This window comes from Heterodontus francisci, chromosome 30 (assembly GCF_036365525.1).
Source record: "Heterodontus francisci isolate sHetFra1 chromosome 30, sHetFra1.hap1, whole genome shotgun sequence".
Classification (NCBI taxonomy): domain Eukaryota; kingdom Metazoa; phylum Chordata; class Chondrichthyes; order Heterodontiformes; family Heterodontidae; genus Heterodontus; species Heterodontus francisci.
In genome coordinates this window covers 61,073,297-61,099,913 of record NC_090400.1, presented here as the reverse complement: position 1 = coordinate 61,099,913, position 26,617 = coordinate 61,073,297, and the positions used below count along the sequence as shown (strand labels likewise).

The 26,617-nt window shown below is 45.1% G+C and overlaps 1 protein-coding gene across 1 annotated transcript in view; it reads right to left on the bottom strand.

Annotated features, from left to right (window-relative positions):
* The window catches only part of smg6 (SMG6 nonsense mediated mRNA decay factor), a 451,841-nt gene that overhangs the window by 384,634 nt on the left and 40,590 nt on the right, over positions 1-26,617 (bottom strand). Inside the window, 1 exon segment of the mRNA XM_068010820.1 lies at positions 4,450-4,511. Within this exon segment, the coding sequence (XP_067866921.1) occupies positions 4,450-4,511 (62 nt within the window).

The window sequence follows — 26,617 nt, the reverse complement described above, 5'->3', positions numbered from 1 at the left end:
AGAAATACGTCACCAAGAATGGAACACTGGTCAATAGTCAAACCAGTTCTGGAATACAAGAAAGAATTGGATGGGCAAGGTTTACAATGAGACTGAAACAAGATACTTCATCTTCATGAAAATATACTGATGTTGGTCTAAAGTCATAATCTGCCCGTTACTCCTAGTTTCATTGGTTGGACAATGAGGGAGTTTGCAATGCAAGTAGCTTTGATTATAGATTCATGGGGAGTAGCAACTACTGATTTGCATTTTCTAATGCTACAAATTTAACTGTGTCGTAATGTTCACATTCTACTGGTGAACAGCATGTCTACCTTTGACATCAGTCTTTTGAGAAACTAAATCACCTTTCTCCCCTCTCCCCACAATCCACCCTGACAGAAATGTAGGAGGTGGGTGAAGGTGCAAGGTGCCGACCACTATTCCATGGAGCTATTCACTGTAGAGTCGTAATGCAGACAAAGCAAAAGAAACAAGGTCCTTGAGGGTGCGTCCAGATGTATCCGCTTCAGTTTTTCATCTGCTCTTTCATTTGTTACTTAGAGGATGCGAATCCAATCCCAAGATATCTGCGCTGCCCACTTCCAACTCACCCCCACCATTTTCTTTCCTCCTTTCTACCTGTAACTCCCCGCAATGTTCTTTCTTCATATGTAACTCGAAACAATAAATGTTAATGCATTTCACACGGGTGTCACGGGAATCTGCAGCTGATTATTCCTTGCGCGATCCAGGTGTAAATGAGGACAAATACAGCCCATTGCTACTGCCCCCACAACTGAGATCACAGAATAGAAATTTACAGCACGGAAGGTGGCCATTCAGCCCATCATGTCCATGCTGACCGACAGCGAGCCATCCAGCTCTTGGTCCATAGCCTGTAGGTTACGGCACTTCAAGTGTATATCCAAGTACTTTTTAAATGTTATGAGGGTTTCAGCCTCTACCATCCTTTCAGGCAGTGAGTTTCAGATCCCCACCAACCCCTCAGTGAGAAATTCCTCCTCAAATCCCCTCTAAACCTCCTATCTCTTAACCTAAATCTATGCCAGGTGGTTATGGATCCTTCAGCCAAGAGGAATAGGGCCTTCCTACCGACTCTATCTGGATCACCCCCATAATTTTATACACTTAAATTCGGTATCACCTCAAGTCCAATCATCAATAAATACCACAAACACGAAATTGTGGGAATGATGGGAAAAGATTTGGGAGCTGACAACATTTTAAAGGACTTTGGAAAGGAAAGGGAGGTTGCAGATGTGGTGGAAGTTTGAACTAAACAGACACACAGAAACAGGGGGAGGCTATTCAGTCCCTTGAGCCTATTCTGCCAGTCAATTAGATTATGGCTGATCTGTACCTCAATTCCATTGACACACCTTTGTCCATATCCCATGACACCCTTACCTAATAAAGCCTATCGATCTCAATCTTTTCAATTGACCCCCACCATCGCACCATCTTGGATGAGAAAGTTCCATATTTTCACTACCGTTTCTGTGAAAAATTTCTTCCTGAATGGCCCAGCTCTGATTTTAAGAATATGCTCCCTTGTTCTGGATTTCCTCATCACAGGAAATAGCTTCCTGTAACTACCCTTTCAAATCTCTTAATCATTTTAAAGACCTCAATTATATCACCCCTTAACCTTCCAAACTCAAAGGAATTCAAACCAAATTTATGCAACCTTTAACTGAACTCAATTTAGTTCATAAATGAACCCTTTAAGCCCAGGTATTATTCTGGTGAATTTGAGCTGCGTCCCCTCCAAGGCCAATATTTCTTTCCTGAGGTGCAGTGGCCAGAACTGAACACAGTGCTCCAAGTGGGGTTTGACCAGATCGCCACACAACTGAAGCAACACTTCTAGCTCTTGCTATTCAAAGGGGAAAACATTCCATTAGTTCTGATAGAAGAGCAATGACCTGAAACATCATCACTGTTTCACTCGACACAGATGCTGACTGGCCTTCCAAGTGTTTCCCAGAATTTTCATTTTTATTCCATCAGCTGCTTTGATTGCAGTTGTCCCTGTGCGCTAGCATTCAGTGGATTTGTCTACATGGTCATCCAAATCCCTTTGCTCCTCCACAGCTCCCAGTCTCTCACCCAATAAGAAAATATTCAGATATCTCTTGCATTCGAAGTGGATGACCTCTCACTTCTCCACAATAAATTCAGTTATCCCCAACGCACTTAATCTATGTCCATTTGTAAGATCCTGCACACAAACTAAAGAGTGTCCAGCGCCGCAGAGACACAGGGATGGCGAGGGCTTGGCAGGGACAGGAGCAGTGTGGGATAGGGTGAAGACGACGCTCCAGGTGATTCTCTGGCGATAAGATAATAAGAATGGAAGTAAGCAAGCGCTGTCCCACCCAGCTAGACAACAGAGCAGAGGCAGTGGAGGAGCTGATCTTTGGTCAACTGGATCAAAGACTGCCAATAGGCCGAGAAGAATGAGGGGCAGTTTATCACGGTCACAGTCACCAAGAATGTCATTTGTGACTTTGATAAGAGCATTTCAGTGTTGTGGCAGGGACCAAAACCTGTTTGGAGGGATTCAAACATGAAATTGTGGGAACGATGGGAAAAGATTTGGGAGGTGACAACATGTTAAAGGACTTGGGAAAGGAAAGGGAGGTTGCAGATGTGGAGGAAGTTTGAACTAAGCAGACACACAGAAACAGGAGGAGACCATTCAGCTGCAAACACACTGCAGGCAGAGTGGCACACTGCAGGCAGAGTGGCACACTGCAGGCAGAGTGGCACACTGCAGGCAGAGTGGCACACAGACTGGAGATACAAAGGTACACACACAGTGGAGAGAGAGAGGGAAAACTACACATACAGGAGGGAACCACATATACAGATAGTGGAGGCAGAGCAACAGACAGATATATGCAAGCATATACACGCCAAGTCTTGCGACTTTGGCACAGAAATTCCACATTTGGATCAGGTATGTCACACTCAGACCACTTTAATCTGTATTATTTACGCATTGCGAAATTACTAGTGTATTCCACATTCCATACTCACATTCTGCAGTGACAATAACAATTCTTTACGATGTCACAATAACCTCGCTGGTGTCACAGTAGCTTTCTCATTACATCACAGCGGCCTAGCTACCCTCGCAGTTTAACTGTTTCCATGGACATATCTGTAGCACCCCTAAAACTGATGAGACTCTGAACCATAGGTTAGCAAAAACCATACACAGATTCTTGTTAGGCAAGGGAATCGTGGGTAAATGGGAGTGTGGAATTTGAGACACAAACAGAGCTGCCATGATCTTATTGAATGGCAGAGCCAGCTAAAAGGACCGAATAGCCAGGGAGGGAATACCCAGTGTGATTGGGAAGAGCAAATTAAGTTACTTGACAATGTGCCAATATCCTGTGGAGTCCTAGATCACACAGAACTACTTCAAATACACCATTCACCAGCAATAAATTGCCAACCATGAATGCTATTTATTCCAACATTATATTTCCAATAATATTTAAAAGATAAGGAATGTCAGTAAATTAATAATTGAGTTGACAAGCAGCACCTAATCTAGCTCTTATACCTTTAAGACATTATTGGAGCTGCTCTCCTGGGCTACCACATAGTAAATGGCTGATTGCCATCCTGTGCGTTTTGTATTTCTCACCTGTGAGGAGGAAGCTTTTATTCAATCTGCCAGTAACTCAGAAGCTCACTCTTGCTTGCTCCCAATAATCTGTGCCCTCTTCACATTCAGGCTCCAAATGTATTGGATGAGTCTCAGGTGACACAGAATGTAGATTTAACCACGACAAGCGATACACAAACCACACAGTATTTCACAGCACTTCAGCTCAAGTAACAGTTTGTTGTCCACCATTTGCAAGGATCTGTTGCCAAGATAACACTAACAGAGCTCACTCAGAATATAACCCTGTCCCTCCCCGAGATGTACCCATGCACAGGGCACAAGATATCACAGGAGGGAGTGACTTTCAATTCTGCGAAGCTGTTCACACTTCACACTTGGGGGTTTACATCACGTCAGCTACTCGCCGTGCTGCTCCGGGTAGATTAACACAGAAGCACCTGGGTGTGAAATACAAGGAAAGCTGCTTAAATCAGCCACTCAAGATTCTGCCATAACCCCCTGGCAGCGGTCAGCTTACTGTGGTGAGGGGGGTACCCTACTGATTTGCTAAAGCAAACTTGTGACATCGCAGGCTCCAATTTCTAGATACCTGGATTCTACATTGCGTTTCAAGAAACCATGTTGCTAGCTCACAGCCAAAGCAGCACAGAAAGAGTTAATGCCAAGTTTATTTAACATGTTGAAACTGCTGGCATTACAATATTTAATTTCAACGCTATTCAGGAAGTGAAAATCTCTGAGGAACCATTGAAGTGTCATCTTTAATATACAAGAGAAAAAAGGTCTTTTGCACTTACCCTATCTTTGTGAACAGCTTCCCTTGGGCATGGAGGAAATTCAGAATAAATCTTTTATTCAGCTGTTTTTTGGGGGGAGGAGGAAGGGAAGGAAAGGAAAGAAAAAGGGAGAGAGACACAATTAATCTACTCGCAGCATGTTCTTATCAACAATCAACATCAGAGACAGAGGACAGCATGACCACAGCTCAGTGGCAAGAAGCAGATGCTTGCAGCAGGAACGTGCCCACAGTCACACAGCTCTTGCCAAGGCTCTCCGTGCTCAGCACCACCAGCAGAGTGCCGCCCTCTGCTGGTAATGAGAGGTGCACTGTGTCCTAGTGTCCAGCCCCGAGAGAATGGACAGGCCTGACCTTAGGGCTCATTTGACAACAGGGGAAAAAAGTTGTGTGCAAAACATTTATTGTAAATCACACTTAAACATGTATTATCCACCCTACAGAAATCTGGAGCCTTTCACAGGCCAGGGCTGAAGCTAACAATCGAACACAAAACCATATTTAATCTGTTCAACACAGTATTTCAACCCAGTGCCTCACACAGTTCCCCACCCTCCCCCCTCCAGCTAATAAGTGGTCCTCCTGACAGCACCATGGTGCAATGATGGACCACAGGTTTATATCTCAACATTATCGACTTCGTTGGAGCTGATGTGGGTGTGGGTGGGTGAAGTGTTGAGGCCTGTGCAGGGAGAGGGAAACAGCCAGCAAGAATCACCCCTGGGCCATTCGTGCAGACTGGCCAGCCTGTTCAGACTGATGGCGACAGAGCCTCAGAAAATGGGTTACATGCCCGACCTCCTGGATTACAGAGTGGGGCCCAGGCAGACTAGGGAGGAAACCAGGAATCGGTTGGGGCGGGGGTTGGTGGGTGGTGGATAGTGTTGATAGTAGGTAAGGGAGTACTGTTTTCCTGCTCCAGCTCTCTGAGTAAGCAGGCACCCTGTCCCCAGCCTTAACCAAGGCTCTCTGGTCCTGCTAGGAAATGGTACAAGACGGAAGGCTGCAAGACCTTTCCCACTCCCCCAAAGGTACTGCTCTGAACAGTGTAATGAAATTAGAAGCACACAACACAATTGCCACTTTCATTACATTTCAAAAGACATGTACAACACACTCAGCCCCTCCAGTCCCATGTTTCTGAGCTCTGTGTTTCAATCATTTGTAAAAGCTCAAAGTCAACATCTGGCACAAAGGGTAAACATTCAGAACACAGCCTCCGCTTTGAACTCAGTGCCCCATGAAGCTATCTCCACAGCCACAGTTCAGAGTGTTCCTCAACTGGGCCAGCTCGCCAAAGCTCAAAAACATTGCTTCTATTGCAGAGTAGCGTAAAACAGGACAAGGTTGAACAGTACTTATTACAGGGACATTAGACTAGGACTGGTACCAATTTGCAGAGTTTAATTGCCAAAACCACAATTAAACACCACGTCATCAGCTAACAGACCCAAAGGTCAGACCTTGCACTCTGTCACTCCCTACTTTGAGAGTTTTAAATCCAAATGTTCATATAAGCGTGAACAATTGAAAAACACAATCGTTTCTGCAGAGATTGTTCAACTGCCCCAACCTGCTTCCATCATTGCCTGCCAGGGGGCAATTCCAAATGTAAACCAAAACTAATAACATCAAATTCAGATGTTCACAATATAGTATGCCTGACAGAAGAGGCATAACAGAAGGTTTATGCAGAGAGTCACTGCCCATATGGACTAGAAGATCGCAAGTTCAGTCGGTGGTGCATTAGCTGAGCCGGGGCAGTGGCAGAGGGTACTTCAATTGGTCTTGATGGCTGTAGGCTAGGAAAGGTCACAACAGCCATTCCTGGGCTCCCACTGTTATTCAGTGACCCCTGCCCCCCTTTGCTGGAAAGTGTATATTTGCAGACATGGGGAAGTGTAGGCAGACAGGGATGGAAGGAAACAGGATGATGTTCAGCTCTGAAATCTTTCCCACCCTGCAGCTGAATAGCTTGCTAACACTCAATGTCTGGATGAAGAAATGGCCATTTGCATGATACATAAGAGGGCAGCTGGTGCCAGTGGAACCGACGCTCCAGCAAGGAGACAGCTCCTTCAGAGGAAATGGGGAGAAAACTGGCAGAGAAAACCAAACAGCCTTTTAAAGTACAGATCAGGCCAACGGCTCCTTTACCTCATTCAGTGACCAGCAGCTCCCTCCTGCACAAGCTGCAATGCTCTGTATAGCTGGGCATCCAAATTCAACTATTTTCTAATAAAAGTGCTCAACCCCCAACGAATGAACTTTCGTAGGACAACAGAGCAAGTAAATTCAAAAACCACAGCCAGGCAGTGGGAGTCAGCTTCAGTTCTCTCAGTCAAGACCAGAGTTTCACTTAGATCAGGAGGGGTGGGAAAACAGACCAAACCAAAAATAAAAAAGCCCCTTAATGCACATTCTTGAACACATTTATATTTAAATATAGCTGATGCTGAATGAAAGCATCAACAAAGGGTAGGGAGGGTTGAAAATACACCGCTTTCCACTTTGTGATCAGTTTAATAAGGAGTATGAGCTGAGGCAGGTGGTAGATTGACTCACATGAGCTGCTGTACACTTGGCTCCAAAGTGCAGTCTCACCACTACTACATGGATCTAGTCACGTCGCCGCACCACATTTGCTACAAGTGTGTGGTTTTGTGTTTAACCAACCCAACTGCAACCTGGCATACACTGGTCGATGACAGCCATATGAATACACTGGAAACCAGCAGCACTTCTTGAAATGACTCGTGGTGATCTTACCACTTCAGAAGTGGTTTGAGTGACCGGGGTCACAAAGTGCACAAACTCAGCCTGTATGTGACACCAGTCAAATCATTACAACATTCAGTACCCTGCACTTCCTCTGCTACGATTAGTTTGGATTTTTCCACAAGCCACCACAGAATAACCCACTGGCTGCTGAACTCTCGGTGGAAAAGGGTCTATTTTACATGAACAAGGATTTTGTTTTATTCTTTTATGGGATGTGACCGTCGCTAGTAAGGCCAGCATTTGTTACATCCCTAACTGTCCTTGACAACTGAGTGGCTTGCTAGGCCATTTCAGAGGACAGTCAAGAGTCAACCACGTTGCTGTGGGTCTGGAGTAACGTGTAGGCCAGACCAGATAAGGACGGCAGTTTCTTCCCTAAAGGACATTAGTGAACCAGATGGGATTTTTTTTTTTAAATGACATGATGGTTTCATGGCACCATTACTGAGACTAGCTTTCAATTCCAGAATTTTTTAAATCACATTTATTAATTCAATTTAAATTCCACCATCTGTCGTGGTGGATTTGAACCTGTCCCACCCCCACCCCCACCCCCATCCCAGAGAATTAGCCTGGGTTTCTGGATTACCAGTTCAATGACATTACCACTACCCCACGATCTCTCCCCTTGGTGACAAAGCAGTGAGCAAATTATTTAGGAGTATGGGCCTACAGGCATCCCATTACATCACACACAGTCACACCTCACTTGTCAGCAGGCAGCAGTAGCATATCCAACTGTGACAGGGATCGTTCACACAGATACACTTCCAGCAAGAATTACTGAATGAGCAAGCTCAGGAATCCAGGCTAATAGCAACCTTCACAACTGAGGGGCAGACAGTAATAGCAGCCGCTCCTGCCACCTGGACAATTAACACGACACACTAAATAAATCAAAATAAAAGATCTGCCCTCTCTTTATGGCCCAGCACCACACCACAAAGTGGGTTTAATACTGAGCTAATGATAAGATAAGATCAGGATAAGAGCCTAAAACACTTCACCTCCCTGGCAAAGATGAACACAAACACTAGCATCACGGGGAACTTGGCAGAGGAAAATCTCTTGTTTTTTGAAAAATGGTTTTCTTTTTAATGCAGGTGGTTATATATTGGTGAATTTTTGTGTTCAACAAGATGAAAGTGTCATCTCTGCGGCACGATACCACCACTCTACATCAAGCATGCCTGGATCAGATACGGAGTAAAGCTCCATCTACATTGTTCCATCACTCAAGTTCTCTCGTGACTTCCCAACCTCACAGGAGCACCCCTTACAGCACAAAGGCGGCATTTTGTCTTTTTCCACATTAGCCATTTTTATGTGCCTCTCTAAGAGAGACATCTTTTGATTGATTCATTTTGTATTGTGGGCCTGAGCTTAGACTGATCCAGGCTTTGGCCCCTTGTAACCAACAGAGACACTTTTACTATGATACTGGCATCACTGGGAAGGTTGCCAGAGCTGAATCCTAATGCCCTGTGACACCCAGATGGAATCAGAAAAATGTGTAGAGGCTGAGGTTTGCCTTTGATTTGCTGATGGGCCCGCATACAGGGCACCACGTTGTGCACAAATATGCTCAGACCAAGGTGCCCATGTTTACTCAGTTTCCACCCGGACAGGATTCTTTCATTCACCCTATTTTGGTAACAGGATGAAACATAGCGGAGACAGACTGAAAACTGCAAATTTCTTTTCTTTCAGTTTCAATTGAAAAGTGCTATTGAGATGCAGCTGGTTCCACTCAAACCACAAAGTTCACACCAACACTCCTGTTACAGTCGAACATGCACTTCTCTTGAACAACTACCAAGACACTTCTAGATCTTTTGCTTTGTTAGTTTGGATCGCAAAGAGTATTATGCACACAGCAGTGCACACTGAACAAATCGCTATTACTTTGTTCTGCCCCCACCCATGGCCAGACAGATTTGCAGCCCCATGTTTTTGGTGGTCTATGATTCTGCCACTCTTGGCAGGCAATCTCACTCTCTCACAACCAGAACAGCAGCAATAAATATATGGGCTCCTTCCAAAATATCCTAGACCTTAATTCTTTGCGCCTCAATCACTGCTGACGTAAATATGACAAAAAAACTGCCAAGATTCAAGGCACAGTGGCAAGCACCGCAGCCTCACAGCTCCAGCGACCCGGGTTCAATTCTGGGTACTGCCTGTGTGGAGTTTGCAAGTTCTCCCCGTGTCTGTGTGGGTTTTCTCCAGGTGCTCTGGTTTCCTCCCAAAAGCCAAATACTTGCAGGTTGATAGGTTAATTGGCCATTAGCAATTGCCCCTAGTATAGGTAGGTGGTAGGGAAATATAGGGACAGGTGGGGATGTGGTAGGAATATGGAATTAGTGTAGGATTAGTATAAATGGGTGGTTGATGGTCGGCACAGACTCGGTGGGCCGAAGGGCCTGTTTCAGTGCTGTATCTCTAAACTAAACTAAAGCTTCCTAGGATGTCGCATAGCGAGCAGAAGCAGCGAAATTTGTGAGCTTGGAGAGTCAAAGCTCCACACTGGGCTCAGATGCTGGGGGCATAAAGGAAAATAGCCTAATAGGCGACATTGTGGGTCCCAATGAGGAGCAAGTTACTGAATGGCAGTTTATTATTTTGAATAACAGCCCCAAGTAACCTTGAAAGCCTGGAAATACAGGATCAAAGGCTAAAATCAACCTGAGAAGGCACGAGAACAAGAAAATCCCCTTCTCAGTGTATCTGATCGAGGCGAGTAACTGCCCCTCCACCCTGCTTATGCGGTTAAAACTGAGTAAAACAGCAGACAAGCGAGGGAACAGAAACTAGGCTGAGGTGGAAAATATAATTTTATCACAGGTATGTAATTTCCAAGCTTCATACATTCAACGTCAGGTATTTGGTTTCTGGGTAATGTATGTACCCTATTCACAGCAGTTAGAACAATTCACTTCAATGCTCAGAACTCAGACTTTAACACATTGATACGTCATCAAGTGTAGCCACCATGGAACATCACGTGAGCAAAAACAACGGCTTATTAGGACATCAGAAGCAAAGCATGAACTTCAAACATCGAGCTCCTTCAGCGACCTCTGCTGCCTCTTCACAGAGCAAACCAGGCTGTTACTGCACACTCAGACATTGAGTCCTCAGGGTAAATCACAGCTATCCTTCCCATCGCATCAATATTAGGAATATATTTAAACTACTTTTATACAATACACTGCGCACAATTTCAGGTTTTGTGCTCCTTTTCTGCAGTAATTAAATACCACCATATGGCACAGCTAGTCAAGGCTATAAAACTGCATTCAGATCCTGCCCTGCTTGCTAGGATGAAAGGTTCCTTCTCTGACTGTAAACACAGACGTGAATGGAGTTTGGGGCAATGTCAATCAAGTTTCTAGTGACCATGCACAAAAGTACCTCAAACTTGATAAAATTGGTGATGAGGGAGACCATTGAACAACGTGGGGAAGAGGAAAAATGTTGTGGTGGAGCACAGAAAACTTTAGCACAGAAAAGTTGCACAAACAGCAACGAAATAAATGACCAGATAAAAAGATTAATGCTGTTAGCTCAGAGGTAAGTGTTGTCTAATAGTGCCAAGAAGTGCTTTAAATCAACGTTGAGCAGGCAGAAGCATCTCATCAGATAGGCAGTACCTCTGACAGTGCAGCCCTCCTTCACTGAAGTGCCAATCTAGATTAAGAGCTCAAATCTCTGGATTGGGACGTGTACCCACAATGAGCCACTTAGGAAGAGAATTCCATTTACTCAGTCACTACAGACCAGTGCCACAGCAACAGGTCTGGTTACATGTTACTGAGCCCAACCTACTAACACGTTGTGGCCAATACAAGTGGGGCATAAGTCACATGCAGAGTTTCCACAACAAGTTCTGTTTGTTTCAGGATGTAACTGGAGTTAGTGAGGCAGCTTGCACTGCCTCTATGTGGGTACACACTGCTTGATGCAATACTGAACCATACAAAACAAGTAGCTCCAGGTTTTATCCCTGATCTGTGCTGGCTTAGCTGGGGCAGCAATTAGGTCACAGAACTTGGCCCCAGGGAAAGAGGAGAATCCAGCCAGGGTTTCTGTTCCTAACCAACATCTAGTGACTTCTGCCAGAAAGTGCTAGCGTGGACAGAGTGAGGATCAGATCTGACCAATCCATGGTTCAAGAGTTCGCTGTCTAAGCTCACAACGGTCACTTGAGCAAGAGGACTGCTGGCACTCATGGAATACATACCCACAAGAAACAGCCAGCACCTCTGGGAAAGGAAGGAGAAAAGGAGTGAAAATTGGCAAAAATAAATTAACGAAGTCAAGGAGTTAAATGGTGCGTTATATTGCTTTATGGACTGGTTCCAATGTAGCTGGAGGCAGTGCAAGCGCAATGCATGTGATGTGGGTTTAACTGTTTAGCTTTTGAATATTATCCTCAAAGAAAATATATCACCAATGATTAGAGCGCAAGCTCATCCCTGTTAAATATTTAACAGAACTAACATCCCCGCTAATGGCACAAATACTCGGCTACATCAGGTGCTGCATTAACTAACTGCATACGGACTTAAAAGGTCCTAAAACAGATCCGATCCCTCTGGCAACTGAAACAGAAACTACTTATCCAAGACGAGGTTTCATTCGTGAAGGGAGTCCTGATACTGAGCACTTGCCGAATCTAGGTGCAGGCACTGTTAGGGATCAGACATGATGTGGGAGGGGATGTGGAGCATTCAAATCAGTCCAACCTAAAAATTCAAGAGGAAGAACTTGAACTTCAGAGGACAGACTCCATCCAACTTCAGAGCCAACTTGACCTCCATGCAGCAGTATAACTGAAGCATCAGGGTAGCTGCTTTACCGATACTTCCATAACCATACAAGCATAGGCTCCATCACAAGACCAACCTGGCATGTGCAAAACAAGCTTTGAAGGACAAGACAATCCTTTCTTGAGCTGGTGCAGTATTGAGCTTCTCAGTTACAATAAAATGCAAATATACTTAAAAAAAAACACTGCCCACATCAAACACATTGTTTCACATCTGAACAGACTTGCATGGTCCCAAAAAGCTCATGTTACTCAAATCTGCCAGTGGGTCCAAAGCAAAATGGACTTCTTGTGTTTGGAATCCTCTCCAATGACAGCATGACAAAGCAACTGTTCTGGCTCTGGCACCAGCATGGTAGTAACCCCCAAAGTGACTGTTTCCATTCCTTAAGCACAGACTTCAGTACAGGACTGCACTTAGTTAAAGTTTACCACTTGTGACAATTCAGTGGAACATGACAGCATTTAACAGAGCTGGGCACCCAGCAGGAACCTTCCCTTTAAAATCCTACACAACAGCCACTTGTTTAGTGTGCCAGCTCCAAACCAAATTAGGCTTACATTAACACTCATGCCATTGATAACACTGGGGATGAGTCGCAAGGAAGGTATATACATCAGAGCTTTTCTTGAATAGATTCGAAAATACAACGTTGTAGAAATATCTCAAGCAGTCTTGCCATCCTGACCACCCTCTTCCCAACCAATAAACCCCAATCTCCCTTCCAATACCCCAACATTTACCTCACTCTCCCATCTGACCATCCCAACAGTGGCACAGTGGCGCAGTGGTTAGCACCGCAGCCTCACAGCTCCAGCGACCCGGGTTCAATTCTGGGTACTGCCTGTGTGGAGTTTGCAAGTTCTCCCTGTGTCTGCGTGGGTTTTCTCCGGGTGCTCCGGTTTCCTCCCACATGCCAAAGACTTGCAGGTTGATAGGTAAATTGGCCATTATAAATTGCCCCTAGTATAGGTAGGTGGTAGGGAAATATAGGGACAGGTGGGGATGTGACAGGAATATGGAATTAGTGTAGGATTAGTATAAATGGGTGGGTGATGGTCGGCACAGACTCGGTGGGCCGAAGGGCCTGTTTCAGTGCTGTATCTCTAAACTAAACTAAATTAACCCCACTCACCCCTCCAATCATCCCAACATTAACCCCTCTCTTCCCTCCGATCACCCCATTAACTTCACCCACCCATTTGATCACTCCAGCTAATTATTCCATCCACCCCTCCCAATCTAAGTTTGGTGGAGTAGCAGATAGTGAAGGGGACTGTCAGAGAATACAGCAGAATATAGATAGATTGGAGAGTTGGGCAGAGAAATGGCAGATGGAGTTCAATCAGGGCAAATGCAAGGTGATGCATTTTGGAAGATCCAATTCAAGAGTGAACTATTCAGTAAATGGAAAAGTCCTGGGGAAAAGTGATGTACAGAGAGATTTGGGTGTTCAGGTCCATTGTTCATTGTTCCCTGAAGGTGGCAACGCAGGTAAATAGAGTGGTCAAGAAGGCATACGGCATGCTTTCCTTCATCGGACGGGGTATTGAGTACAAGAGTTGGCAGGTCATGTTACAGTTGTATAAGACTTTGGTTCGGCCACATTTGGAATACTGCGTGCAGTTCTGGTCGCCACATTACCAAAAGGATGTAGATGCTTTGGAGAGGGTGCAGAGGAGGTTCACCAGGATGTTGCCTGGTATGGAGGGCGCTAGCTATGAAGAGAGGTTGAGTAGATTAGGATTATTTTCATTAGAAAGGCGGAGGTTGAGGGGGGACCTGATTGAGGTGTACAAAATCATGAGAGGTATAGACAGGGTGGATAGCAAGAAGCTTTTTCCCAGAGTGGGGGATTCAATTACTAGGGGTCACGAGTTCAAAGTGAGAGGGGAAAAGTTTAGGGGGGGATATGCGTGGAAAGTTCTTTACGCAGAGGGTGGTGGGTGCCTGGAACGTGTTGCCAGCTGAGGTGGTAGATGCGAACACGATAGCGTCTTTTAGGATGTATCTAGACAGATACATGAATGGGCAGGAAGCAAAGAGATACAGACCCTTAGAAAATAGGCGACATGTTTAGGTAGAGGATCTGGATCGGCGCAGGCTTGGAGGGCCGAAGGGCCTGTTCCTGTGCTGTAATTTTCTTTGTTCTTTGTTCAATCACTCCAGCTATGCTGCTGAACAACCAAATAACCTCAACCTGCCCTCCCTTATCACCACAATGATTCCCAGCCTTCCAAAATTCCTCCAGTTTAATGTAGTCAAAGTCAGAAGCCAGTTTTCCTGGTTCTCATGAGTACCACAGCCTCTGGCCCTGATGCCATCCAGCTCCTGCCTCAGGCTGGGTCAGGAGGCAGAATTTTAACTTACCGCTGAACCCCATACTTCGCCACTGAACCTCAAGCTTCGCTTGCTTCCCCCATATCCACTCCATCACCAGCCTCACTTTCTTTCACTCCACAAGATGAGCTGCTCCTGCTCCCAAACCATAGTTCATGCTTTCATCACCTTGATGCTTGGCTACACTGAATACCCTCCCAGCTGCATTCCATGTCAGCCCTCCACGTGTTTCAACTTATTCAAAATGCCACAACCCATACCCTCACCCTCACCTAAAGTCCCACACTCCTTTCCTCTTCAAGTTCCACTGGCCCTGCATCGATTCGAAGAATCAGGCCCATGCTTTCAAATTCACCCATAGCATCACCTTCACCTAGTGACCTCTTCGCACCAAACCTTGCAACCCCTGCATGTACCCTCACTTCTCTGAGATGAGGTTTCTCCTCATTCCCGCCTCGCTCTGCTCAATAACTTGCAGCTGCTTGATTAACCAGTGTTCCTGCACAGTTCCCTCTTCCTTGCCAACCTTACCTACTTTCAAAAACCACTTCAGAATTTCTATTTGGTTTTAACCATTTGAATCCTTCCATTTCTCCCCCGCCCAGCAATAACTGCTTCATGTCCTGACTGTGAAGCGCTTTTACACGAGGAACACGAGAGAAACACATGGCCCCTCCACTGCAAAAATCCCCCAGCTTTCCCTTTCCTTCAGCAAAAACCTCAGCGCCTCTTGAGTTACATTTGAGAAAACCTAAGAGCACACCTTGGCGATAATGCTGAATGCAGGTGTGTGGATTATTCCACAGACATCCCCAAGGTACAGACAACGGATATATCTGATGCAGCAAGCACTACGCCAATTGGAAAGATTTACAGGAGTTCAATAAAAATGCAACACATTGTACCAGACACACCTAAGGCAATTCACGGTGCTATCAGCAAAACAAGTAAGTTTTAGCCCTCAACACACAATTGCAACCTGCCAAAATTAGCAATGCAAATCCTGACAACAGGATAAGCCACGGGGAGAGGCGATGCTCAACCCGAGCCGGGGTTGGAGGAGGCTATGCTCGACCCAAGCAGGGGTGGGGGGAGGCAATGCTCAGCCTGAGCCACTGGCATCAGTGTGACAGTATGAACATTTCACAGGACTTCAACAACATTCCAAGGTGCTTCACAGGATCATAATCAGACAAAATTTGACACTGAGAGAGGAGAATATGGTCAGGTGAAAGGATGACTGATTTAAGGAGTATTGTACAGGAATAGAGAAAGGGAGAGGGGGTTAGGGAAGGAATTCCAGAGCATGGAGCCCAGACAGCTGCAAATACGGTCGCCAATAGTGGAGTGTGAGAAGTGGGGATGAACAAGAGGCCAGAACGGGATTGTGGAACTGGAGGTGGTGACACAGATAAGGAGGGACAAAGCCATGGAGGGATTTGAAAACTAGGATGAGAATTTTAAAATTGAAGTGTTGCCAGACCAGGAACCAATGTAGGTTAGTGTGCACAGGGTTGATGGCCAAACGGGATTTGGAGTGGACTACATTTTGGGAAGCAGAGTTTTGGATGAGCTCAATTGACGACGGGTGGAAAGAATTGGAATAATCAAGTCTGGAAGTAACAAAGCAATGGATGAGGGTTTCAGCAGTAGATAAGCTGAGGCATGGGTGGAGATGGGCAATGTTACGGGGATGGACATATGCATTTAGAAATTAGCTGGTCACTTGAACAGATATTTACCCAATCATACATCAGAAACAAAATACAGCATCTGTATCTCATTGTTCATAAACTAAAACAATCATAGCCTAGGTGATATCTGTGTTGTGCTTGGTTTTAAATATGCTATAATGGATGTTAGCGTGTGCTGTTTCCAGTTCATTGTGAAAAATTCACTGCTGTTTAAATGCAGGTAACTGTTTCCTTTCAAACAACAGCAACCTCCTAAACCTTCATTACTTCTAAAAAAAATATTTAAACTATTGCTCCCACTCATATTGCAAGTCCCTGGTCCCCCGATTCAGCATCAGTAGGCACAGCATCATCTGTTGCTCATAGACAGTACTGCAGCTCCAATTATACTTTTAAAATACATACATACCACTGTTCATACAGCATAAGAGGCCATTTGGCCCATCATATCAGCTCTTTGAAAAGTGCTATCCAATTAGCCACATTGCATGCTCTTTCCCCATAACCTTACAAAATTTTCCTTTTAAAATATTTATCCAATTCCCCTTTGAAAGTTACTGTTGAATCTGCTTCCACAGCCCTTTCAGGCAGCGCATTCCAGATCACAGCAACCCGCTGTATAAAAAGAAAATTCTCATCTCCCTTCCAGTTCTTTTGCCATTACCTTAAATCTGTGCACTCTGGTTATTGACCCTCCTGCCACTGGAAACAGTTTCTCCCTATCTAAACTACCAAAACCACTCATAATTTTGAACACCTCTGTCAAATCTCCCCTTAACATTCACTCTTCCAAACTGATTACAGAAATTGTGAAATCTTGGAGCATTTCCTCTCAGCTCCTAAACAAGAATAAGATTTTTGTTCAGGCACTGATGTTGTTTGAAACTTTATGATATGGATTCAGTGTTTTTAACTCCTCAGTGCTTTCCCACGCAATGTTGCTGGTTAAGGGACTGTTTACAATCTGCTACAATTCCCCCAATTTCAGTTGGTAAAGTCATACAAACCAGAATGTATCCTGGTTCAATCTCAGTTCTAGCCTTTGCCAATAAGGGTTACAGTTGGCCTCAGCAACACTGGATTAATAAGGAGACAAAGGGTTCCAGCACTTGCTGGACAGTGCATAAGTAAATAACCAGGTAAGGCCTCCCATGGCCCAACAACTTCCAGACACCAGCTATTCTGGTTCACATTAAAAATGGTCACTTAGGTGAGGACAGTGGGGAACATTAGCCTGTGGTCCAGTGAGTAACTTAGATTCAGCTTTAATCTTCCACAACCACTGCGGATCACAATGCCAAGTCAGATGACATTCACAGGACAGGTCAAAGTGAAGCAAGGTCTATTCAACAGGTTAAACTTGCTGAGCAAACGTCACACATAAACACAGACCTCCCCAAGACAGGCAGCAGCTGCCCTGACCACTCCTGCTGTCAAGAAAAGGAGGCAAAAACTGATTGAAATCTCCACATAAAACATAAACAGTATGCCATACATTCAAACCAAAAGCTGGAGCCCATTTCAAGGTAGTTATCTAACCAGAGTTCAGAAAATGGTCACTGATCAGATAGCCATCAGATGCTGTTCTCAATTAGATGCCAACATGTAACTCACGCTATCATTCTACACATAAACCACTCAAACCAGTAGACTGCATTCCAGCCTATAACTCATTTACAGGATCGGTATTCTATATATAAATCACCAAAACTCCTCAATTAGGTTCCAGTCTGTAACTCACTCATGGGTATCCATTATTCTATATATAAAGCACCCAAACTCCGTAATTACTTTTCAATCTGTACCTCACTCATGGGTATCCGATATTCTATATATAACCCACCCAAACCCCTCGACGATTAGATTCCAGTCGGTAACTCACTCCCGGGTATCTGTTATTCTATACATAAACCACCTGTACCCCTCGATTAGGTTCCAATCAGTAACTCACTCCAGGGTATGTTGTTCTATATATAAACCACCCTAACCCTTCGATTAGTTTCCAGTCTGTAACTCATAGGAACAGAAGTGGGCCATTCAGCCCATCGAGCCTGCTTCACCATTCAATACAAACATGGCTAATCATCCACTTCAATGTCTTTTTCCCACATTATCTCCATATCGTTTTATGTCATTGGTATTTAGAAATCTGTCAATCTCTGCTTTAAACATACTCAATGGCTGAGCTTCCACAGCCCTCTGGGGTAGAGAATTCCAAAGATTCACTACCCTCTGAGTAAAGAAATTTCTCCTCATCTACGTCCTGACTGGCTTCCCCCTTATTTTGAAATGGTGTCCCCTGATTCGAGACTCCCCAACCAGGGGAAACATCTTCGCTGCATCTACCCTGTCTATCCCTTTAAGTATTTTGTAGGTTTCAATGAGATCACCTCTCATTCTTTGAAACTCTACAGAATACAGGCCCAGTTTCCCCAATCTCTCTTCATAGGACAGTCCCGCCATCCCGGGAACAAGTCTGGTGAACCTTCGTTGCACTCCCTCTACGGCAATAGTATCCTTCCTAAGGTAAGGAGACCAAAACAGCACACAGTACTCCAGATGCAGTCTAACCAAGGTTCTATACAATTGAAGCAAGACTTCACTACTCCTGTACTCAAATCCTCTTGCAATAAAGACTAACATACCATTAGCCTTCCTAATTGCTTGCTGCACCTGCATGTTAGCTTTCAGTGACTTATTGACAAGGACACCCAGGTCCCTTTGTATATCTACACTTTCTAATCTCTTACCATTTAAGAAATTCTCTGCACATCTGTTCCTCCAACCAAAATGGTTAACCGCACATTTTTCCACATTATATTCCATCTGCCATGTTCTTGCCTACTCACTAAATCTGTCCAAATCCCCTTGAAGCCACTTTGCATCTTCCTCACAACACAAATTCCCACCTAGTTTTGTGTCATCCGCGAACTTGGAAATATTACATTTGGTCCCCCCATGCAAATCATCGATATATATTGTGAACAGCTGGGGCCCAAGTACTGGTCCTTGCGGTAAAGGCCTGCTCAGGTCTGCAAAAAAGAAACCCGACCTGAGCCCGACAGAACTACACCCGACCCAAGCCCGACCTGGCCCGAGTCCTTCCATTTTTTCCCGCACCCGACCCGACCACCTGTTAACTTACCTTCCGTTTTTCACTTTCTTGCTGATCTGCACAATCCGAAAATAACTAACAAAACCATCTTTCTAGTTCAAAAATTAAACGAACATTGGAGCCACTTACCTGTGATAGAGCATGTCCGGCCTAACCCGACCCAAGCCCGAATGCCGGACCCGGAAGTGCAACCCGACCCCAACATGTTGTCAGGTCCCGTCGGGTTGGGTCGGGTAGCAGGCCTTTACTTTGCAGTACCCCACTAGCCAACGCGAAAATGATCCGTTTATTCCGACTCCGTTTTTTGCCTGTTAACCAATCCTTAATCCACGCCCATATATTATCTCCTATCCCATGTGCTTTAATTTTGCTAACCAACCTCCTGTGGGGGACTTTATAAAAAGCCTTCTGAAAATCGAAGTATACTACATCCACCAACTCCCCTTTATCAACTCTGTTAGTAACATCCTCAAAAAAACTCCAACAAGTTTGTCAAACATGATTTCCCATTCATAAATCTATGTTGACTATACCCAATCAGATTATTATCCAAATGTCCATTTATCACATCCTTTAGAATGGATTCTAGCATTTTCCCTACTACTGATGTAAGGCTAACAGGTTTGTCGTTCCCTGTTTTCTCTTTCCCTCCCTTCTTAAATAGTGGGGTGACATTTGCTACCTTCCAATCTGCAGAAACTGCTCCAGAATCTATAGAGCTCACTTACAGGTATCCATTATTCTATATATAAAAACCCAAAACCCCTCGATTAGAGTCCTGCCTGTAACACACTCCCGTTAACCAGCAACTCAAAGAAATCAGAGTAACAGGGTGCTAAAGACAGCAGCCAACATTTACTTTCCTTTTATAGAGTTTAAGATGTTAAAGGAATCCCCTTCCCTTTCAAGGTTCTTCACTAAGGACTGTTTGCCTCAGTGCAGTGTAAAATAATACTTCTAAGCTGACATTATTTCTTCAATCTTTCTTTCCTTTCTCCTCTCCACAACAAACTCCCAGGCCTCCTCCAGTGAAAGGCACATGAAAGTGGTCTAGATCTAACCAGTTAATACAATCACGGTCAGCCCAAGAGGAGAACAGAAACTCTTTCTGTAGGGCAGTCACTGCATGCCCGCCACGCTACTGCACAGCATGTCAGCACAATATCGTGCCATGAAACTGCACCATCCCTACACGGTTGGTGTGTACATTATCAGAGGTACCGCATTTAATGTCATAAAGGGTTCAACTATACAAAAGCAATATACGGCAGATGCTGAAAATCTGATGAAAGGTCATCGACCTGGAATGTTAACTCTTTGTCTCCACAGATGCTGCCAGACCTGCTGAGTATTTCCAACATTTTCTGGGTTTTTTTCAGGGTTCAATTATAAACGCTTTCGGATTATCTTAACAGCAGTTTGCAAACCAGCGAGTGGAAAAATCCTCTGCAGGCTAGGTGCTCACATCCGCCCAGAGATGTACGAAAGCTTACGCTTACGATCTGTCAGCGGCACACCACAGTGCGTCTGCAGTACAAGCGAGCAATCGGTCACACATCAGTGCGTCTGCAGTACAAGCGAGCAATCGGTCACACATCAGTGCGTCTGCAGTACAAGCGAGCAATCGGTCACACATCAGTGCGTCTGCAGTACAAGCGAGCAATCGGTCACATACCGCAGCAGAGCTGCAGTATTGTGCAACTTCCAGAAATAGAAAGACTGTTAGTTGCTATTCAGACACCAGCTATTAACAAGCGTGCATCTTCTCAACCTCTCTGAGGACCGCAGCAACATTTCCTCACCAGAAATAAATGTAACGTGGCACAGCTTGTTCTGAGAATATACAGCTCAGATGTCCCAAAAAAGAATTAAGACGTAGGTGGCCATTCACACCTCAGGCACCTTCTCTCATGTCCCATAAGAGCGAAGAGTTACAAACCTAAGAGAACAAAATTTGACGAGGCAGAATTCGTAAAGATTCATGTGCTCACCAGAACACTGGCACTCCAGGGGTGTGGGTGAAAGTCCCTTTTTGTGTTAAGGGCTGCCCTTACACTGTAACTAAACGTCGGAGTCTACAGCACTAAATCTGCTGAGCAGTACCTTCTTTACATTATGTGGCTCTGAATCAACCTCTGCCCAAGCATACTTATTGGGGCACAGCACCACTCCCAAGCATTAAATGTCAAATCTTTTGAAGGCCTCAGGTCAAAGGACCTAGACTCCCAAGATACTTGACTATCTCATTGTCTATATGAAGTCTACAGTGTGGAGGAGCTCCAGTGCACAATAAGCACATTTCAGAGTCGGCCTGAAGCCACCTGGAGTCATAGCAGAGTGTGCTGTCAAATCCAAGAGACGGTCTCCTCCAGGGGGTCTCAAAATACAAAAATTCGGAAGTCAGTTATACTGCTATTATAATTGTAATGCATTTATACTGTCATTATTGCATTGCTGGTAGCATGCCTACAACTCAAGTACGTAACTGATATCTGAAGAATATACAGCACCACTGATGATCCATTTTAATTGTTTTTATAGATAAATACACCAATGTTTTAGTGCAAGTATACAGTCCAGTGGTGCTGCATTCTTGCACCCAGGGCCCAGGTAAACTACTACTTCCCTGGACACTGCACCTGGCGGAGATAGGGAGGTAGCAAAGGCAAATTAACACACAAAGAGGAGAGGGAAGTGAATCTGTGGTGGCTGCTGCTCTTCAGACAAGCACTGCTGCCCAGTTCCACAAAGCCTGCCCATTTACTCTGGGAATAGTATGATGGAAAGCCAAGTTAGAAAAATAAAGTTTGAGAACAAATCTTAAAGTTTATCTTCTTCTTTGGCCTCCTGATCTCGAGAGACAATGGGTAAGCACCTGGAGGTGGTCAGTGGTTTGTGGAGCAGCGCCTGGAGTGGATATAAAGGCCAATTCTCGAGTGACAGGCTCTTCCACAGGTGCTGCAGAAAAATTTGTTTGTCGGGGCTGATTCACAGTTGGCTCTCCCCTTTCGCTTCTGTCTTTTTTCCTGCCAACTGCTAAGTCTTTTCGACTCGCCACACTTTAGCCCCGCCTTTATGGCCACCCGCCAGCTCTGGCGAACGCTGCCAACTGACTCCCACGACTTGTGATCAATGTCACAGGACTTCATGTCGCGTTTGCAGACGTCTTTAAAGCGGAGACATGGACGGCCAGTGGGTCTGATACCAGTGACGAGCTCGCTGTACAATGTGTCTTTGGGGATCCTGCCATCTTCCATGCGGCTCACATGCCAAGCCATCTCAAGCGCCGCTGACTCAGTAGTGTGTATAAGCTGGGGATGTTGGCCGTCTCAAGGACTTCTGTGTTGGAGATACAGTCCTGCCACCGGATGCCAAGTATTCGCCGGAGGCAGCGAAGATGGAATGAATTGAGACGTCGCTCTTGGCTGACATACGTTGTCCAGGCCTCGCTGCCATAGAGCAAGGTACTGAGGACACAGGCTCGATACACTCAGATTTTTGTGTTCCGTGTCAGTGCGCCATTTTCCCACACTCTCTTGGCCAGTCTGGACATAGCAGTGGAAGCCTTTCCCATGCGCTTGTTGATTTCTGCATCTAGAGACAGGTTACTGGTGATAGTTGAGCCTAGGTAGGTGAACTCTTGAACCACTTCCAGAGCGTGGTCGCCGATATTGATGGATGGAGCATTTCTGACGTCCTGTCCCATGATGTTCGTTTTCTTGAGGCTGATGGTTAGGCCAAATTCGTTGCAGACAGCCGCAAACCTGTCGACGAGACTCTGCAGACACTTCAGTGTGAGATGTTAAAGCAGCATCGTCAGCAAAGAGGAGTTCCCTGATGAGGACTTTCCGTACTTTGGACTTCGCTCTTAGACGGGCAAGGTTGAACAACCTGCCCCCTGATCTTATGTGGAGGAAAATTCCTTCTTCTGAGGACTTGAACGCATGTGAGAGCAGCAGGGAGAAGAAAATCCCAAAAAGTGTGGGTGCGAGAACACAGCCCTGTTTCACGCCACTCAGGATAGGAAATGTGTCTGATGAGGTGCCGCTATGTTGAATTGTGCCTTTCATACTGTCATGGAATGAGGTGATGATACTTAGTAGCTTTGGTGGACATCCAATCTTTTCTAGTAGTCTGAAGAGACCACGTCTGCAACAACTCTCAAAGTTTATAACTTCAGCATTAATACCAGCACCATCAAAAGGTATTTTAAACCTTTGGGGTGGGGAGAATGGGCTTGTACGAGAGCCAGTTTTCCTGCTTGCTTCCACAGAACACACTCTCCCCCACACCTCATCTCACTTTAATCCCAGGACTCACGAGTGGCAGTGAGATATTTGCATTGCTCCATTACTGCAGCACTAAACAGCATTTAAATAGTATTTTATAGTGACATTTTATAATGGGAATCAAGGGGGAAATGCTCCACTGGTTGGAGTCATGCCCAGCACAAAGGAAGATGGTTACGATTATTGAAGGCCAATCATCTCAGCCCAGGACATCACTGCAGGGGGTCCTGAGGGTTATGCCCTAGGCCCAACCATCTTCAACTGCTTCATCAACGAGTTTGCAAGTTCTCCCTGTGTCTGCGTGGGTTTCCTCCGGGTGCTCCGGTTTCCTCCCACATGCCAAAGACTTGCAGGTTGATAGGTAAATTGGCCATTAGCAATTGCCCCTAGTATAGGTAGGTGGTAGGGAAACATAGGGACAGGTGGGGATGTGGTAGGAATATGGAATTAGTGTAGGATTAGTATAAATGGGTGGTTGATGGTCGACACAGACTCGGTGGGCCGAAGGGCCTGTTTCAGTGCTGTATCTCTAAACTAAACTAAACGACCTTCCTTCCATAAGGTCAGAATTGGGATGTTCGCCAATGATTGCAGTGTTCAATTCCATTCGCAATTCTTCACATAATTGAAGCAGTCCATGCCCATATGCAGCAAGATCCGGACAATATCCAGGCTTGGGCTAATAAGTGGCAGGTAGCATTCGCGCCACACAACTGCCAGGCAATAACTACCTCCAACAAGAGAGAATCTAACCATCTCCCCATGACGTTCAATGGCATTACCATCGCGAAGTCCATCAACATCCTGGGGGTCACCATAGACCAGAAACTTAACTAGACCAGCCGTATTATACTGTGGCTACTAGAGCAGGTCAGAGGCTGGGAATTCTGCAACAAGTAACTCACTTCATGACTTTCCAAAGTCTATCCACCATCTATAATGCACAAGTCAGGAGTGTGAAGGAATACTCTCCACTTGCCTGGATGGGTACAGCTCCAACAACACTCAAGAAGCTCAAAACCATCCTGGACAAAGCATCCCGCTTGATTGGCACCCCAATCACCACCTTAAATATTCACTCCCTCCACCACCAGTGCACCATGGCTGCAGTGTCTACAAGATGCACCGCAACAACTCACTAAGGCTTCTTCGACAGCACCTTCCAAACTTGTGATCTCTATGACCTCTACCAGCTAAAAGGACAAAGACAATAGGAGCATGGACGCACCACCACCTGCAAGCTCTCATCCAAGACATACATCATCCTTGGAAATGTACACAATGGGCCGAATGGCTGCCTTCTGCACTGTAACAATTCTGTGATTCGATGATATTGCTGTTGCTTCACTATCGCTGGGTCAAAATCCTGGAACTGCCTCCCTAACAATTCTCTGGGGGTACCTACACCATATGGACTGCAGTGGTTCAAGGTGGCGGCTCACCACCACCTTCACAAGGGCAATTAAATGCTGACCTAGCCAGCGATGCTCACCTCCTGTGAATGAATTAAAAAAAAAGACTTCCTGCTTGCTTGCACAACCCACAATGCCCCCATCCCCTAACCCGCTTTAATCCAAGGACTCACTCAAGTGGCAGTGATATTTGCGTTGCTCCGATTTTGCAGCACTAAACAGAATATACCATTTAAATAGCATCTTATACTAACACTAACTTGAACAGTGCATAAACTAAACCTTTTAAACTACTTAATTAATAACTGAATGACTGAAGGTGAAGGGGCAAAGAAATGCAGACATTCTGCTGAGCAGACATGAAATTGAAATGTCTCATATGTTTTTTGTTCTTCAAGTGAGGCGGGCATGTCAGCCTCACAAGTGGAGGAAATAAAATAGAAATTTACATGTACAAAACACTTCAACATGTAGTAGTCTATTGATGCCAGACATGGACTTTGCTTTTATTGGGATTTGGTTTTAATATTTGGCTTGTTTGAAGTTTGCTTTTCTTTCGTCACAGGCGTGGGAAAGGTGGAAATTTTTCAGCAGAGGGGAAACAAACAGCATCAAATGACTGCTGATATGTGCATGACACACTAATAAATGATCACTGTTAATCAATGAGGTGCAATGATATAATAGTTAATGATTACAGCTGCATTTACTGCACACATTTTTGAAGAACAGGGAGAATAACTGCATATTTAGTAGTTAAAGGCAAGCCTTAGATTTTGTAAACCTGTTGCAGTTAGGGTACACTGCACATTTCTGAAAACACTTGAATACTAACCAGCTTCACCAAAATACAAAAAAAAATGGACTCATTTAAATCATGTTTCCTGCTGAGGACAGCAAGTGAGGACAGGACAAGCTTGGCTGGTATGCTACATCCAGTCAAATAATCTGCCAACACTTGCTGCCCAGGCTAACTGGGTGAGGTAATGGAACACTTTGACTCCCAAGGAATAAAGCCTGGCTACCCGACCCGAACAAACCCGACTACATGTGTCGGGTTCGGGTCGGGTCGAGTCTGTATTCTGCGCCCCAGCATTCAGGCTCGGGTCGGGTCGGGCTGGACTGTACTGTTTTGTTTCGTATTGTTTTCATTTTAATCTACGATTTTTTTCTGTTTCATTAATATGTTTGTTATTTTCAGGTCAGGTCGGTCATTTAAAAACATTAAAGGACTCGGCCCCGAGTCGGGTTGGCTGTTGTCGGGTCGGCCATCGCAATGGCACATACAGCAAGAGCGCAAGGGCGGCACAGTGGCGAGCACCGCAGCCTCACAGCTCCAGCGACCCGGGTTCAATTCTGGGTACTGCCTGTGTGGAGTTTACAAGTTCTCCCTGTGTCTGCGTGGGTTTCCTCCGGGTGCTCCCACATGCCAAAGACTTGCAGGTTGGTAGGTTAATTGGCCATTATAAATTGCCCCTAGTATAGGTAGGTGGTAGGGAAATATAGGGACAGGTGGGGATGTGGTAGGAATATGGAATTAATGTAGGATTAGTATAAATGGGTGGTTGACTCGGCACAGACTCGGTGGGCCGAAGGGCCTGTTTCAGTGCTGTATCTCTAAAACTAAAAACTAAGCCACAAAATGTATTATGCCAACATAAAATCCAGTGGTCAGGTGGCCAATCTCAGTCCTGTCAACAATAATT